The 18,436-nt window shown below is 51.3% G+C and overlaps 1 protein-coding gene across 2 annotated transcripts in view; it reads left to right on the plus strand.

Moving 5' to 3' along the window:
* The window catches only part of BCAS3 (BCAS3 microtubule associated cell migration factor), a 420,091-nt gene that overhangs the window by 390,129 nt on the left and 11,526 nt on the right, over positions 1-18,436 (plus strand). Inside the window, exons 22-23 of one of the 2 annotated variants that reach the window (XM_087826254.1) lie at positions 8,618-8,785; positions 17,560-17,625. In XM_087826254.1, the coding sequence (XP_087682380.1) occupies positions 8,618-8,785; positions 17,560-17,625 (234 nt within the window). The remainder of the gene's footprint in view (positions 1-8,617; positions 8,786-17,559; positions 17,626-18,436) is intronic. The other variant, XM_016203603.2, reaches the window with a different exon arrangement.

The following is an 18,436-nucleotide window of genomic DNA, read 5'->3' on the forward strand; positions in this document are numbered from 1 at the left end:
TCCCGTTTGGTCGGCGAGAAGCCTTGATTGTGCCAGGTTTAAAGCAGAGGAGGAGAGGGTCTCTGGGATCCTGTCTGGGAAATGCCAGTGTCAGCTTGACGTGGGAAGCTCTCTCGTTTGAGGCACCTCCTCAAACAAGGTCCGAGGGTGGAGCTGGTGGAAGTTCTCCTACTGGGACCTGCAATGACGACTGATCTCTTGGGCTCTCGGCAAAAGGCGGGGGCCCTGCTCAGTGACCTAATGATGTGTGAGGGGCTCAGACCTTCCTTGAAAATCATGAAAGGGTGTCCCCTAGGAAACTGTGTCCTATCTAACCAAGAGATAGTGGACATATAGGAAGGAGAAGGGCAGGGCAGGGACAAAGGTGAAGGCAAAGGGACTTGATTTAAAAATCGACCCCTTCCAGAGCTGCTCTTTGGCCCTTTCTGATTTGATGTATGAAATCTGTAGCGAGGTGGGATTGTTTGTGACGTTTCTCACGCAAGTTGGTGCACATTCCTGATGTGATCAAAAGGAAGTGTGTCAGATGTGCACAGGATGAGTCAGCATCGCGTGCAGCCAGCCACGGCCCCGGGGGACGAGTCAGACACGGCCTGGAGCTGCCGGCTCACCTGCCCCCAGCGGGGTCAAGCACAGGACAGCATGAGTGTGTCTGTCACAGGACATCTTTTCTTCTCTCCCAGCTTTTTCTTAATGTCTGTTTATTTTATGCAGATAACAGAAGTTTTAGGGAGCATAAAGAACAGAGTCCCATATAACCCAACTACCCAGAGGCAACCGTAGTTAATAATCTTTTGTCGTGAGGCATTTAAAATGATTTTTGTTTCCTTTACATTGTTCGGTGATACTAACGGTACAATTTTGTTTTGCTTTTTTTACTTTAACATTATCTCTAAAAATCTCCTCTGTTATAAACATAATTTTTCATGACTACCTAATATTCCACTGCCAGGCCGATGTATGATTTACTTAACAAATACCTTATTGTAAGGCTCTGTTAAAGCAGCAGCGAGCGTCTCTATGCACGAAGGTTTGTTGGCATCTTAGATTCTATACTTGGGCTAGATTTCTGGAAATGGCTGACTACCTAGGTCAGTAGTGGGCATATTTTTAAAACATTCTTAATGCATATTACCCTTTAGATAGTTTATGCCAGTAATATTCCTTGGCAACAGCAGCCTTTCTCATCTCATCCTTACCTGTGTTGAGTATGATTCTGTTTGTTCATTGAAGAATTTTAAGGAGCTGAAATGCCCTACCCCCACCCTATGTAGGGAGCTCAGGGGAGATAAGGGACCTAACCTCAGAGCTAAGAGGCCCCTTCCCCCGCTCTCCTGTGCCCCCTGCAGGCATCCTCAGAGAAGTCGGGGACACATACCCCCTTAGATGTTGTGCCTCCCCCTCAAAGGCTCTTGCTATGTAATGACACAGAACCGCTCAGCTCTTGTGATGGAGTTGCCCAGCCTAGGAGCTGATGTGACTGTTCCTCACCCAGTATCACTCCTCTAGCTGCTTGTCATATGGCCCAGAGGTGTCCCCAGTCACTTTCTTTACTTTCTGATCCTTTCATAGAATCCCACTGCTCCTAAGAAGAGCACTCGCAGAGCCCCAGGGCCTTCCTCTGTGTCTGAACAGCCCTGGGCACTTTACAAAACACTCTTTCATGTGTATCTCATTGGATGCTCACACAGCCCTAGAAGGCAAATATTTGTTCCCCTGTTTTACAGGTATGTCATTTTCCTGTGGCTGCCATAACAAATTACCACAAACTTGGTGACTCAACACAACAGAAATTTATTCTCTCATATTTCTGGAGGCCAGAATTTCGAAATCACAGTGTCAGCAAGGTCACACTCCCTCCAAAGGCTCCAGGGGAGAATTCTCCTGGGCCTCTTCCAGCTTCTGGTAGCTCCTGGTGTCCCACAGCTTGTCATAGCATTAAGTCCATTCTCTGCCTTTGTCTTCACATGGCCTCTTCCCTCTGCATCTAGGACCTGCCCCTCCTTTCTCTCATGAGCATACACCTGCAAAGACCTATTTGCAAATGAGGTCACATTCTGAGATGGACTAATCTTTTAGGGGGACCCCATTTAACTCGCTATAGTAGGTCAGGAAACCAAGGTCCAAAGAGGCTAAATGACTTTCCCAAGGTCATACAATGAGACAATAGCCGGAGCTGGCATTTGAACCCAAGTTTTCTGCTTACCATGTGCCTTTAATTATGTTAAAAAAAAATTTTTTTTTTTTTAGATTCTTATGGTGTGACTACTTCGCTATGTTATCTGGTTCATAGGAAATGGAATTTGGTACATTTTACCCTAGGAGACATCAACATGACCTCACCATTAATTACCGTTAGTGTATTATTATTAATGACATTGGCACTATTAGCCCATTTCTCCTCCATGTGGTTAGGGGGAAATTAAGACCCGGAGTAACCATGAAGTTAACGGGAGAGTTCCAGTTCCAACCTAGATGGCTCAATTTATAATCTACATTCTAACCTTTGCAGTTTGAGTTGTGAACGTTGTCAAAGCTACCACTCTGTGTTAAATCGCAAAGAAATTCTTGGTATCTCCATGGCTGTTAACTCTTCTTCCCTGGCTCAGGGCCCTTTGATATGCTGGCCACACGTGGCTGGCCGTTCATGGACCTCTGATGAACAGTGAATAATTCCCTGCCACTAGTGGCCCTGGGGGCCTGTGAGAACAGATGTCCACGACATCGCCACATCTGGAACACCAGCATCTCCTGGCCTGGCTTGCCAGCTTTAACATTTTCTCCTTTCCTTTCTCTTGCGTCTGAACTAGAGTAGTAAATCCTTCAAAAAATGAACTAACCCCCAAATCCAAACCCCAGAACCAAATGGACATCCAGAGGACGAACACAGCGCCTTGTCACAGTTAGGCGAACGCTGGGTAATCCGAGCCCTAAGAGATTGCCGGGGTCTAGGCCCCTTGGCTCTGTACCAAGTCTCTGCACATGGGGTTAGGATTATTTTGAGAACCACCGGAAAGAACTGAGAAGGACATATGGGGTCTTCATACTTCCTCACCCTCCCACAGTGACCGCTTTCTGTTAGTCATGACATAGTGCATCTTGACACCGTGAAAGATGCCCGCAGCCACATCCGAGCACCAAGTAGAGCGCCTGTCCTCAGCCGGTGCTTGCAGGAGCCACCCTGCAGTGCAGGGAAAGGGGCCCTCCGGCCCGGCACCGCGCTCCGGCTCAGTTTGCTGCGCGCGTCTGGAGGGCAGGCGAGGGGATGCTCTGGCGGTTGCTTTCATCGGGCCGGGGATCGTTTCTTAGTTATTGTGGACGTCATTGTTACCGCGAGCTCTCACCTAGCAGGGCTGACGTCGTGAAGAACGCTGTTTAATTACAAGTTTTGTGCTTGCTGCCTGGCCTCCCTGGTGGCTGGAAATCTGATCAACAGGCTCTCGTCAGGCCCAAACCCTGGGCTGAACCTAATTGATGCAAAACGGAGGCTGTGCCACAGTCTCCTAAATAGCCCGGGCGTGATTAGACACTATCAGCTCAAAGGAGCATCCCGTCTCCCCCATACCACCTCCACCCTCTGGGCTCCCATGCCCCTCAACAATGGCATACAAAAGACAGAGCACGTGTTCCCTGGCAGCACCAGCAGCTGCCAGCCTACCAGCTGTCACAGCATGCCTTCGGTGGGTTCCTGAAACCCAGTAACCTGACCCATTTCTCCTCTGCGGAGAGAGTGTAATGCTGGATGCCAGGCTGGGAAGCAGGATCCGGGAGGCTCACCTGCATGAGACGGGCTCTCTGTGCCGTCCGAGGCAGTTTGCTTGGGTTCTTCCAATTCCCAAAATCACAGATCTAAACTAAGCGCAGAGAAGGCAGGAGAAGGGTATTGTGACATTGTTTTCTGCTCACGTATAATCTCCTTCCTCCCTCCTACTTAATTTTAGCTCCTTTTTCTGCCTATCTCCGCCTCGTTCCTCCCAATGCTGGCCCTGGGTGTTCTGGCTCTGGGTCCAGCCCAATGGGAATTGACCGTAAAGCAGCTGTCAGATGGTCATAATCGGTCCATCAACAAACGTGTTCTGGGCAAGCATGCTGTACAAAGTCCTGTGCTTGTTACAGGATCGGGGGGAATCCAGCCCACGAGGAGCTTCTAAACTAGGCTGGAGAGTGGATCACGGGAATAATGTCAGGCAGTCTGGGAGTAACACCGTGGGAATGATCTAATCACCCTGGGATCCAAGGATGGACTTCGGGGGGATCGCAAACACCCCAGAATTGCTTACATAATTTTATGTGTGCAAACACACATTTTGGGGAGTACATAGCTCTCATCAGCTTTGCCCTAAAGGTAAAGAACCTTTCGTACTATCAGACTCTCTGAAGGAGCGCGCGTCATAACTGGGATAGTCTCTCCAGGTTTCATGGGGTGGGAGGCAGCCCTTGGAGGCGAGGATTCTCAGGCGGCATCGGGGAGACTGTTCCATGTAGAACCGGGGACCTTAAGATACCTCGGCTCTCCCAGCCTCAGTAAAATGGAAATCTAGGAAATGGTGATAATCGCAGCTTCCCAGAGTTCCTGAAGGACCGTGAGGGTTTTTTTTTTTTTCTTTTTTTGGCTCCCTTTGTGTCCCCATCCCTCCGTACAGTGCTTGACTCATATCATAGTGGACACTAATCAATATTTGATGAGTGTGCGAGTTAACTGAAATAATAAACGTGAGAGGGCTTTTTAAACAGCAGAGCGCGGCTTCGGCAAAAGATCTTTGTCTCTAAGTACGTGTATTTTGTGCTTTGCAAACAGCCTGCATTAAGTGTCCTCTCCCCTTGAAACTGACCCTTTCCCCCGTAATGGGACTCAAAGGGCCAGCCCATCTGATGGAGTGTCTCTGGGCTGGCCAGATGAATGATAGCTGTGCCGACAACGCTGACAAGACATGCAGTTGCCTAAGAGCCGAGAGGTGACCTCACCCTCCGAGGGCCTGGCCTCTTAACCCCAGCGCCTGCTGACACACACACACCTGCAGCCCTTCTCTTCAGGACTGGCAGACTCCACACTGGCCCGGCCGGGGTGGAAGGCAAGGCAAGGAAGGGGGCGACCCACAGCCTCTGCTGGGACTCCTAGCACGTAAGCAGGACCACTGAGTGTATCCTCTGAGACAGGATGGTAGCAACAATTGAATGCTCCCTTGCGGAACGCTTTTTGTATCGCCGGCCTCCCACCCACACCTTCCTATCGGCCTCACGCTAAGAGAGAACAGACCTTCATCAGTGTTTGTCTCCCGTGAGCTATCCAGTAGACAGAAGGACTCACCACGTGGGCATGATCCTCCGAGGAACCTGCGCTGGCTGGAAGGGGGAAGGGTGTTTAACAGGCTTAGGTTGAAGGGGACCAGAGTCCTCAGAACAGGTTAGGAAGGACAGAGGCGCTTTCCCCATCCAACAGTTCTCCCTGCGGGTGCAGCTAAGGGAAGCAGAGCCGGTGGAATGAGCTCCAGGCCGAGAATGAGGAGCCTGTGTCCCAGTCTGCCACATGGAGACTCCAAGCCTGCCACCCAACCACTCTGAGCTTCCGAAACCGGGGCAGTACCTGGATTACTTTGCAGGGTCATTGTGATCATGCAGATGTCTGGTGATGCTTCAAGTGGCATAAAGTCAGACACACCTGTCATGATTCACTTACATGTGAGGTCACTCAGGACGTGCAGAGCCTCACCATGTACCAGGTACGCTTACATTCACCTCATGCAATCCTCACAATGGCCCTACAGGATTGTATGATTTTCCCATTTTTACGGGTGAGGAATCAGAGGCTCAGGAGGGTAGAGCTTGCCCAGAGCCACACAGCTGCTATGTGTTAGAGCCTGTACTTAGGTCCAGCCCCATTTCCACTCTCCACTAACTCGTGATTTTCTCCTGCATATACATACCGTTGCTTTGTCTCATGAAATTATTGCAGACTCCTCCGGCCTTCACCACCTGTCATGGACCAGGCCCACCCTCTCACCTGAACCCTTCTTGATAGAACATCTCACTGGAATTTTTCGTTTGCTTACTGATTGGGCCTCTGATGTTCCCCTTGGCCCCGCCGTCAGCTCACCTGCCCTGACCTCTCAGCAGCACTGACTGAGCACCTTCCTGGGAGCAGGCACCCTGCTCTTGTGAATCGAGGCAAAAAAGGCCATCCCCTTCCCATCCCCGGGCTCCGGGACATCTCTGTCCATATGAAAGCCGCCCCTCAGCCCTGACTGCGCAGGGAGGAGGAGCGCCCACGTTTTATTGTTAATCCTCTCCTTTGGAAATCACTCGGCGTAGATTTCCCAGGCAGACTCTTCAGAGAAACAATGATGCTACGGACCTTGAACTTGTCAACTGAGAGTGGAGCAGCGGTGGGGAGCCCAGACTCCCGGCAGGGACCTTCCTTAATCTCTCCCCTCCTTGGAGACAGAGAGTTATTAGTTCCACTTCAGAGATGGAAAAAGGAGATAGAGGGACTCGCCTAACACCACTTAGGGAGTGGATCATAGAATCAAAAACCTGTGTCATCAGTTCCTGTGTGTCCTTGGGGACCGGGCTCCCCTGGGTTGTTGCTAGTGCTGGCTGAGCGGTGGCTCTGGGCTGGGCACTGCCGGCCTGTGACTCCTGCACAGGGCGGGCCCTTGGAGGGCTGACACTCAGAGCACCCCACTCCCACTGCCCAGCGCCTCCCTCCCTCCCAGACCCACGTCCTGACCGTACTTGATGGACAGAGAAGGTGATACAGGGCAACTCCCCACTTCCATGTCCTACCTGAGAAGCCGGTCCCCAGCAACCCGCTCCCAAGGTGGGCTTCTTCTTGGGGAGACAAACAGATCCTGCCAATTCTCCCAGCCCCAAGCGTCTCCCCTACAATTAGGTAAGAGATAAATCAAAGCCCAACTTGGCTGATGACATTCAGGAGCCAGTGATGACCCTTGCCACACATATAAATCCCAGCGGGCTGGCCGCGGGCCTTTGTCTGGTCAGGAGAGCTCGGGATTATCTGGCCTCTTTGCTGATGTATGGAGTCGCTGGCTGTCGGAGTGTTTACTAACGGTTATCACCTCAATGCTGCGGCCATTATCAGAGGCAGGGCCGCCTGCCGGGGCTGGGGCTCGCACCCTCTCTATTACCACCTGTCATTGGCAGAGAGTGTGCGCTGACACTGCCCAGTCCTGACTGCCGAGGGGAGATAGTTTGTGACGGCTGATCAAAGAGTAGAAGCAAGGCCTGATAAAGAGTGTGTGTTGCGTGTACTTTTAACTCGGGGAAACATTGGCATTTGCATTTTCCCCCCATCTTCCTGGTGCTGGCAGGAACCGAGCCCAATAAATGCAGTGGATTCGGTTACCTAATCGCTGGGGAAATGGTATGTGCTTAAAGCAACAGAGCATGACTGTAATCTCTTTCCAAGAGAGAGTGGATGAAATAAGCTTTCACAGAAGACTTGCTGTATAATAAAGTAGAATAATTTAAATGGAGGCTTTGAAGTGAGCTTGCGTGTAAAATCTAACCTTGGCATTCGGCAGAGCACGGTGTACGTTCTGGAATTTGGGAGCAGCTTCGGATTAAGGGAAGATATTTGCCGAAGATGCTATCACCCAGCTCTTGCTGGCATCCCCCGAATAGGGCCCCGGCTGTGCACAGGCCCTTGGGCGGCTGGGATGCTACAGCCGTGGAGCAGAATGAGTTCTACATCCATCAAGTATCAGGGATCTTTCTTTTATTGTTTTTTTTCAATTACAGTTTACAGTCGATATTATTTTGTATTATTTTCAGGTGTACAGCATAGTGCTTAGACAGTCATATGTGTTGCAAAGTGTCCCCTCCCCATATTTCCAGTACCCACCTGGCACCTTACATAGTTATTACATTGTAACAACAGAGATCTGAGTTCTTGAACCAAGTCAGCCTCAAACGTGCAGTTGGGTTTGGGGCCATAAGGTCTCTGAAGTTCAAATGTAAAGTGAGAGTTGTGGTATAGGTTATAGGATATAGTAGCTTAGAAAGTTTTTTCTTTTTTTTTAGTTTAAGCTTTATAACCCTCGTTTTAAGTGAATTTTAAGGGTAAGCTATATTGTGTCAGAGAAAAGTAGCGATGTCTTGGTTGAACCTGGGAAGGAAGTTCCCTGCCCTTGACCTAGTTCCTGAGCAGTCCCTGGAGACTTCAGAGAGAAACAGTTGAAAAACGCACTCACCCAACAGCATGGAGGTCATTTCCTGGAGGTGTACACTCTCTGATCCAGGGGCAGAGCTGTTTCTTTCTGCCCTGCACATTTGTGTGTGTGTGTGTGTGTGTTTTAATAGATTTTGAGAGAGAAAGAAACATCAATTTATTGTTCCACTTATTTATGCATTCGTCAGTTGATTCTGTATGTGTCCTGACCTGGGATCGAACTTGCAACCTTGGCATATGGGGACGACGCTCTAACCAACTAAGCTGCCCAGGCAGGGCCCACATTCATGGTTTGTAGTGTCCTCTCCTTCATCCGTCCTATAGGAGAGCTACAGAGGCCCCTGGACAAGTGGGAAGTTGGTGGTGGGTAGACAAAAAGAATGGCCTCTGACAGCGTGGACTCAGTGTGCGGTGTCCCCTGTGCTGCAGGTACCTTCGACCGGAGCGTCACCCTGCTGGAGGTGTGCGGGAGCTGGCCTGAGGGCTTCGGGCTGCGGCACATGTCCTCCATGGAGCACACCGAGGAGGGCCTGCGGGAGCGGCTGGCTGACGCCATGGCCGAGTCGCCCAGCCGGGACGTCGTGGGATCCGGAACAGGTAACGTGGCATCACACTTCCGGCCTGACTTGGTCACGACTGGCACCTGCTGGTGTGGAGCTTCTTTGGCGGGAGAGGGTGTACGTTTGTTTTAACCATTTATTTCTTTAGTTAGCACTCTGATTGCCGTCTGCTGTGGATGCTTCCAGTAATGGGAAACCCTGTGTAAAGGGGAGCTCCCCTGGAACTGACTCCTCCTAGGTGGAATAATGCATACAAAAAATGTTATAATAAACACAGCTGTATTCTGTTAGTGGCTCCCAGAAGGATGCCTTCTCCAGGGGAAGGGACCTCCTTGGAACCTCTAAGGTTTTCAGCAACCCTTAGGCACCGAGTGCTAAGGCAACACGCCTGCTTCTGCCGTGCTGGTGCCTCACAGATGGGCAGGGGTCAGTGGGGCCTGGCACCTGGGGGGGGACGTGCATGACGCAGGTAGGGATGGCTTGAGCCCGCCAGCAGCCTTCTCCTCTGCTGCCTTTCACCTTGTCTTGCCTCTGAGAGGGCCCAGCAACTGGGGCCTGGGGTGGCTTCTTGCATCCACAGAGCAGTCAGAAGACATCCTTAGGTGATGGGTGAGCCCTGCCCCAGTGAGCAGGTGTACACATGCACACACACACGCACACACACACACAGAGCATGCACTTAGGAAAGACCTGCTCTCTTTTTTCCAAAGCACCTCCACTGTAGAAATCTGTGCTGTTCGTGACTGCTCTATGCCCAAGGAAGACTGCCCCACAGGCTCTTCCCAAGCTTCCTGAGGTCAGCGGGAACTCGTACTGGGTCTAGCGGATCCTGGCTGCAGGCCCTCCCGCTCTTGCTTGCGTTTACTGTGAAGTGCCCCTTCCCTGCTCCACGTGCCCACCTGGAAAGGGGATCCCAGAGAAGAGCAATTTACAACCCTGGGGCAGGAGTCAGGACCAGCTAGATGTAGAGAGTCCAAGCATTTGGGGCAGGGCTTGAAATGCCTGACGTTATCACACAGTCTCATTTCCCAGCGGATCCTCTGGGTCTTTTGGATATTGGGGTTCAGCAGTGAAGCTTTTCCTCTCCCCTTCCTCATCCCATTTAGTCCCCGTGTTCCTGCATGAAGAAGACAGAAACACCCTGCTCAGCTTTCTCCCCACAGTGCTAGCTTCGTGCCTGCCCACAGTGCTTATATAGGAATAGGATGGGTGCAAGAAAGGGACAAAAGCCCTTTAGCTAGAGAAGAGAAGGCCATTGGAGACAGCCACCTCTGAGGCCCAGCCTTCTTGCATAGCCAGGTCCCAGTCACTCGTGCAGGTCCTGACACATGCACACTGTCACTCTCCCTCATCAGAAGCTCTCCAGCTGAGGAGCAGCTCTGCTACTTCCTGGGGCTTTAACCCCATTTTCTTGGGAAGCTGGCCGAAGCGAGGAACACTTTCCCTTTCTGAGCCTCGCTCAGGGCACAGCCTCTCCCATGAGTTTCTGGGGCCCCTGGCCAGCCCAGCTCACATAAACCAGGGCCCAGTGTCCTGGCACTCACTCCCCGGGAGCCGCCCTTCCAGGGGCTAGAGCAGCTGTCCTCTGACACCGTTCGGAGCACCTCAGCGGCATCCAGCAAGCAGGTCCAGAGGTGCCTGCAGTTGGGGTTGGGGACTCCAGCCTGGCACAAACAGTTAGTAACCTGAGCAAAACTGGCAGTGAGTCATCAGCCAGGCAGCTGAGGGATTCAGGAGAGACTTTGTGGCCTTAAGCAGGTTCATGAAATTTAAAAAAAAAAAATGAGAGAGGAAATTAAAACTGCATGACCCATGGGTCAAAAAATAGGGATGCCCTTCTTGAGCAGAAGGATTTCATGTTCCTTCCCCTACTGCCAGCAAAAGAGATTCTTCTGGGCTTCATGGACCACAGTAAATGTGTAGTTAATTTTTTTTAAAGCTCTGCCTCGAAGTTCAAGGCCAGCAAGTAAAGCAGATAGTGTGGAAGTTAACCGGTTTCCCTCTGCCGTTGTTGAGAATCATGTCTCACATTTTAGAACCGCAGATAAAGCGTCGGCCTGGTGGTGCAGCCCGGGGCCTTCACAGGGCAGCCGAGCAGCCCCCATGCCAGCGAGCCTGCTGCCCAGAGAGAGCCAGGGAAATACAGTGCGACGCTGGATGAGAATTTCCAGCAGATCGCCCTTGGCCCATGGCAGCCTCTCAGTCTCTCTCTCCCTCTTCCCCCAACCCCACTTCTGTGGGTGGCTCATAAGATAGGGTGACATCCAGTGTTTGCCCTGTTAGGCACCAGAGATGACCAGCCCCTGTAGTGCCTTCCAGGAGACACTAGGTTTAGTGTAGCCACTGGGACTGCTGGCCTCTTACCAAGGTATGAATGGAGCATGCTCTCATGGCCCCTGACCCCGAAGCCCAGTATACAGCATGCCTCACTCTTCTGCAGGGTTAGCTAGTGACGTGCTGGTAAATGTTTAACACCCAGCTCTCAAAAGGGAAGCAGGAAAGCCCTGGTTGGTAGCATTTGGGGATTTCTGTCATGGAAAAACTCATTATGGCCGATTTTAAGCTATCAACATGATGTCAGTCATCTAGCAGAATTCCTGAGAAAGTGACATCAGCTTATCGACTTATTAATTACTCCAGCACCCCCCTGGTAAGCTGTTCTATGGTGCAACTCAGCCCTCCCCGCCAGTGCAGCAAAGCCTTTCCAAACCGTACTGTTCAGAGCGGTCTGTGACCCAGCAGCTCCATCCAGGCCCGATTGCTGATGACAAATGCGGAATCTCAGACCCCACGTGGCCCCACGGAATCCGCACCTAAATTTAACAAAACCTTTATGCATGTTCAAGTTTGAGAAGGTCTGTGTTAAAGCCTGGTGAGCCTGTGAGGCAGGTGTCAGTTCTGGGCTCCCTGATGGCTGCTGACCACTTAGTCTAATCAGATCACATGTGTGTGACTTGCAAGTCCGGCTCTAAAACAACCGGCCCGATTGCTTTCCTGCTAATATCATCACACCCCTCGCCCCTGTTCATGCTTCCATTGTCCCCGCACAGCAAAATTCCAAATGGAGGTCAGTCTAACTGCTCTTACGCTTAGGTTGCTGGAGAAAAATCACAAATTGTTCAGATTGGTGCTCCTACGAATGTATGGTCTCCACTCTCCAGCGAGCCCTCGCAGTCCTCTGTTCCTTCTGCATTTTCCTACTACCCTCTTCTAGTCTCAGTTTCCACTCATCTTCCGCACAGAAACCAGTGCCCAGAACAGTGTCAGGCACGCCGTGGCTGTGCGGTAACTACTGAAGGAATGAATTCTACAGTCAACCTAGACGTTAGTCTTCCCATTACAGCCCCTGCTTACTGCTGTAGCTCGTGGTCTGTTTTTACTCCCTTCGAGATTCCCCAGCTCTCTGGGCCTCTAAGAGTTTGGCTATTCTTTTTGATTTTTTTTTTTCTTCGTATTATTGTCTCTCACTCTCAGAAGACGGCTCGGTGGTGGTCGTCATTTGAGAAACCTCTTGACTTCCTGCACTCAGACCCTAAACATTCCTGCAACAACCTTCCCCCGCCTCCTGTCCCTGCCCCCAGACCACCCAACCACCACAGCCACTCACCAGTTTCCCTCAACACTGTCAAGGAAGCCGCTTCACCCCAAGCCTGGCCCTGTGACCCACACTCCGTGACCTTGACCTTGCTTCACCAACACTCCGCTGGCTTGATTTCTGCCTGCGGCCGCTTCTCAGTCCCTGCCCTGAGTTTTCCTTGTCTGTCGGCCTTACGTGTATTTCTCAAGGCCCTGCCTTGGTCCTCTTCCTACCCCTCAGCACAGGGCAATCCCCTCCGCTACCGTGGCCGCAGACACCATCCACACGCTGACCACTTCCAAACAACCTCCTGGTTGCTTTCTCTCCTCAGCTCCAGAACCATCTGGACAGTCACCTGCTGACATCTCCACATCTCCACAGACTGAAGTCCTCTCCTCCCTGCCCTGTCCTCCCGGGCTCCCCCCCATCTCACTGTGTCCAAAGCGCCTCGTGACCAGCCGCTGCCCTGTCCCCAGACTCCTGTCTTGCTGCTCCGTCCCTGTGGCTCCAGCCCGGCCAAACTCCCCGCCCGGCGGCCAGGCCTCTGCACATGCTTCTCCCTCCGCCCGGAACGCCGTCTCCCGCAGCCCCCCTGTCTCTCCATCACCCCCCCTCAAAATAACTTGACTAATTCCTGCTTAGCAGACATTCCTTTCAAAATTGCCTTTTCTAGAAAAGTAGAATTTTTGAAATAAGCAAAACAGTTACTTTTTCCAGTTGTTCTGTGTCTAGGGAAAGATATAACCTAATACCAAAAAAATGTTTTAATAAACACCTGGATACATACTAAGTACCTTTTCTCTTTAGGCTTCAATTCTTTCCATCACTGTTGAGCTAAAGTTTGTCTCTGTCTTTTGCTTTCTCTCACATCCAACCGTGAAAGCCCCAGGCCTCATTCCCAGGCCCCGGTCAGCTGTTTCAAGGATTCTCGACACATCTCTGTTGCTGGAGCCTCCTTTTGCTGTGTTGACTCTTAAGAGCTCACTAAGTCAGGTCTCAAGGTCAAGGGGGACTGTCTCTTCCCCATGACTGCAGCTTCCTGCAGTCCTGGGAACACTGTCTCATTCCCCTTTACCATCCACCCTGAAGGGAGAAAGCCTTCATCTTTCCTGTCTGCCGTCTCTTCAACAGGCTCTTCTAGTCCAGAAGCAGTTACTCTTGGAGATCACACCATGGGCTCAGTCTCCACCTCTTACCTTCTATCAGAAATACACTTATTTCTTTACCCAAATATATGAAACTTTCACAAAACACTATTATGAGCAACGCATTCTAGTGCTTTCTATTTTATTTCTTTTTTTTTTTTTAAACATAGTCACAACCCGCTAACTTGATTTCACAATACATCGGTGAATCGCTGTCTACAGTTGGGAAGCCAGTACTCTAGTTTATTCTGCACAGTCCTCTGAGTTTTCCTATATGTGGATTAACTCCTCAGCAGAAAAGGCCATGAGAGTCTTTTCAACTAAAGCTCTTCCAAAGTTTTATCAGAAACACCTTTTACTTATTGAAAGGACTGTGGATTTTTTCCTTCTTAACAGTAAAAGTGCATTTTGAACATTAGTTGCAGTTTTTAAGTGGTCAAGATTTCAATGAGTTAGTTAACAAATATCTGTTGATTGCCTTTGGTCTGCAAAAGATGAGCTGAAAGCACTGCATGTGTGTGCGCACGCGTGTGTGTGTGTGTGTACACGCGTGCATGCTAATACCATCTTCCATTTCAGGACTATAGGAATTAAGCTCTCAACAAGTGTTAGCTATCGTTTCAGGGTTGACCAGATGTGCACCCGGTGTGTGGACCCTCTTTCCTACCTCTAGGACTAGCTCTTCCAGTGGGCCTCCTGCTTGCCCTGCTGCTGAGGGCTGGGGCATTTTCATGTTATATTTGCCCCCTCCCATCGCAAGGTGCCCCATGACCAGGTGACAATTGCAGGCATCAGGGCAATGAATTAATTCTCTTATCTTTTAGACATCCCCACTCTCAGGCCAACACTGTCACCCAAACAACTTAGTCCCTTAGGTCCTTTCCTCTGCTTCACCTCATTGGGCCCTGGAATTCTCCTTCTACGGTCCCTCTACAAAGTGCTTCCAGCATCTTCTCTCAGTGGCGTCCTCGGTGGGCCCGCACATCCTGTCTGGCTGCAGCAGCAGGCAGGCTGTCTGTAGGCACCTCTGATTCCCCACACACTAGGCTGAACATCTGAGGAAGAAGTGAGATGTGGTTCCCACCCTCAAAGAGATTAAAACCCTAGAGGAGGCGGCAGTGCTGGACTTGGGGTCTGTTCCTCCCTGGCTCCTGTCGCCGCCGCCCGCTGGGGCCCACCTAGCTGAGCTGGACAAGCAGAACGCCAGATTGGTCCCCTGCCTGTACCCCATGCTCTTTCCAGGACTTGAGACAAAAGTACAAACTCCCCAGTAACAGATGCCATTGATGGCTGAGGGTGGGGAGAAGAGAGTAAGCCCCAGAAGCACAGGAGCACCCAGCCAGCCAGCCCAGTGCCACCCGCAGGCCACAGCACCCTGCTCGGGCGGAAGGGAGCAGCTGCTCCTGGGGGGTGATGGGTGGCATTGTTGGTGTTGCTATTTGTGTCTCAGTTCAGTGTCAGATTGCCTGTTCCTAGCTACCCTCCGCTGGTAGGAAAGGCCGGATCTGAGAGTCTTGCGGCTCCCAGCACCCAGCGACTGCCACTGAGAATGTCTTGTTCTGTTTGTCTTTTCCGCAGCGTTTAGAAGTCCACACCAGGATACCGGGGAAGCCTGTGACCTTGGGCAGTTTCCTTTCCCTTCCTTGGTTCAATTTCTTCTCTAACACCATGGGACAGGGAAACCAGTACATCTAGTAAATGTTTACCTACTACCCCTATTCTGTCCTGGCCACCATACCACTGGCCCGTATATCTCAAGTCTATTACAGGCCTTCCTCACCTTCCTTTCCAACCTGGTCTCCCACTTCCCCTTCCACAATAACCCTTATTCATATTTCACCATCACTACCTTCACGCAATGTACTTGGCTGTCACAATGATCCCATCGTCCCCAGCGCATGCCCTGCTCACCTGGCTCTGTCAGAGTACCTGCTCCCTCCCCCTCTGCTCAGGCACCTTTTTAGATCAAACTCAAATCTCCAATCTCCTCTGTGAAGCTCTCTCGGACCCTGCAGCCGAGCTTCTGCACCACCTACTCTGGACACTTGGTCCCGGACAAATGGCATAGACTGCCTTGTCCACTAAGTAGCAATGGCTGATTCCCTTCTGTGTGCCACTGGGGGAGGCTCAGCCCCAGTGGTCCCTCGGTGCCCCCTCAGCCATACTGTGGGTCTCACTTAACCCCATTCCAGTTCCTTGGACCAAGTCTAATTCATCTTTCTTACCTCTAACCATCAGCCTCCTCCCTGCCCAGCATCCAGCTCTGGGAGGAGAGCCAAGCTGAACTCCAGTTAATGTTTGTTGAATGACTGGATGGGGTTTTGTGGCTCCTGAGAGGTAAACGAAAGCCAGCCAGAGCACTGGGAAAAATTACAGTGTTTAAAAGAGACACTTGTTCCTCTCTGGCCAGATCTCAAATCTGATTCCAGGTAAATAGTTTCTCTCCCTCTCTCTTTCTCTCCCCTTCTCCTTTGCACATTTGGTAGTTGCCCAGAGTCTACTTTGATCTCTTTAACCAAATCTTGCTGATTTCTGTCAACAAGGAAGAAGTGCCCATGTGACTTCATGGGGGAACCTTCAGAGTCCCCTTCCTAGGTGTTGCCCCAACCCAGAAGCAGGAATTCCTGTGGAAAAATGTGTGGGCTTGGACAAGGGTGGGGAAAGGCGGTGGGGCCCACAGATAAGGGCCCTCCTCTGGAGGTATTGACATAGGTAAATGGTTAACAAAAGGGAGGATTTCTCTCTGTTCCTCCTCTTCAGTCAGAGAATTCACCTTTAACCACTGACCTTTCGGTGAGGTGTGAGATCCGAACAAAGCTGAGCACCAGTCATGGATGGTTAAATGCCCATCGTTCATTTCTGCCCCTGCCCCTACCCCCTGCCTCCTCAGAAGACGGCCTGAGGTATGCAGACCACCCCCTAGGTTTGGTGGCTGGTAACAGAGGAAGACATACATACACACAGAAAACAAAAGTGAGAAATAACCCTCTGACCCGTTAGGAATCCAGAGCCTCAGCTTTAAAGCAAAGAGAGTGCTGTACAGAGAAGGCCAAGCCATGCCAATCCGGTCGAATCAAACAGAAGGAGGCATGTCCCAGCACCCATAGCAGAATCAGTTGTCCAACGTCTGATCTTCGGTGATTTCTTCCTGCCCACTTTCTTTCTACCCTAGCCCTGCCCCCAGCGACCTGCAGGCCCATTGCATAAGACACCTTTAAATTTACGGGCAGAATCCCCTAACACCAGGCTTCACAGTCATCCCCCGACTTCCTCCACCCCACATATGTTTTATTTCACGTAGCTCGATAGCTTGCGATTCCACCCCTCCATGAGCTTAATTGAATTTGGGGAGAACCGACATCCAGTTGCTTCATTTGTTTAGGATGACTTTTTCCATTCTGGGCCCCCCGCGCTCATTTTACTGGCATGTTCCCACCCTCTCCAGGCTCCAGTTGGCCAGGACCGGCGTGACATCTCCACTTTGATGTGTGTGACTGGTGCAGGCCTTCAGGGTAGCGGGGGGGAAGCTAAGCCTACCAGCGCCTCCGCCTCCATCTGGGCATGGGCTGGGTTCTTGGAAGGCTTGGAGAGTCTTTGGTTTCATACTTTATTCGTCCCCTGAGCCACTAAGAGCTGAGTATGAGCATACAGTTCATGCATTTGAGCACGTCTCCATGATCTTCGTCTAAGCAGCCCAGCCTGACTGCCAAGCAGCTTTGAACTTCAGGCCTGGTTTCGACAACATCCAAAAGGAGGCGGAAAACCTGAGGGGCTACCCAAGATGGGCAGCTCCACCTCCACACCCCTCGCTGCTCCCAGCCCTGTGAGGCAGGAGGGACTGTAGGCACTCAGGAGGCAGGAGTGGGAGAAGCCACAGAGGGAAGGGCGATACCAGCTTAACCCGGTGAGAAATACGGAGAACCTTCAGTGTGCTTGCTGTGCCTTGGGACGGACCATGCACACCCCCTGCAAAGCTCTCAGTGGCCAGACCAGATCTTGATGTCTCCTCCCTTTGATCTTGGCTCTCGCTGCTCTCTTAAAGGTCCATGTTGTGATCCTCTTTAAAGACATATTTTATTTCCAATACAGACACAGCCCTTGATGTAGCAGTAGAAACCACCACCCCTGAGAGGCACATGGCTGTGAAGTGTGTGGGTATGTAACTTCCTGTCTCCGCCCACGTGCAAGGCTGTGTCCCTGCTGCTCTTTCGTCCCTCAGGAGCTTCGCCTCCCTACCCCCTGGTGCTGGTGCTTCAGGAGGCCTCGGAGTGAGGGCGAGAGGTCAGGACGCACCTTCTGGCAGTGGGGAGGGACTGGTTTGGGATGGGAGTGGTTGCTGTTCTTCGCCCCACGAGAGTTTCTTTGAGAATCTCCCCCCCCACTTTTAAGATGGAAGTCAAATTTTCGGACTCTGCTGTGCAGAGCAGAGAGGTCGCTGGGCCCTAATGCATTTACCACTGACTGCCCCTCTTGTAGCGCGTCTATCAGGGAGTAATCTGATTTGTACCTATTCATTTGCAGTCCCTGCAGGAGCCTGGAGCTGGCCCCTGGTATAATTGGTGCTGTCTCTATTCTTACATCATTAGATTAGCCCCGACTCCTGGCCACTTGTTGTCTGCGCTTGTCTGTCCATTTATACAACCTAATGTAACACAAAATTCATTACTGATCACATTACTTTCAACTCTGAAGCCAGCCTTGTGATAAACATTTGGTTAACCCCTTCCCAGCCGCGGGAGGGCTGACAGAACAAATGCACTTCCACTCGACAGGCAAATCAATATCTTAATACGCCAAAGTGGAACTGCATTTCTAGATGTGTTACTCCTCCTGCAGGAGCAGGTGGAAAGGCTCTTCCGAGCGAGTGGAATTGAATAAGGAATAGAGGCCCGGCACCAGCAGCCAGTCTGCAAACGGGGCACAAAGGCTCACCCGGCTCCGCCTGGCTTCTCATCTGGGCAGGCGG

Source organism: Miniopterus natalensis, chromosome 17, assembly GCF_054644295.1.
Source record: "Miniopterus natalensis isolate mMinNat1 chromosome 17, mMinNat1.hap1, whole genome shotgun sequence".
Taxonomy (NCBI): Eukaryota; Metazoa; Chordata; class Mammalia; order Chiroptera; family Miniopteridae; genus Miniopterus; species Miniopterus natalensis.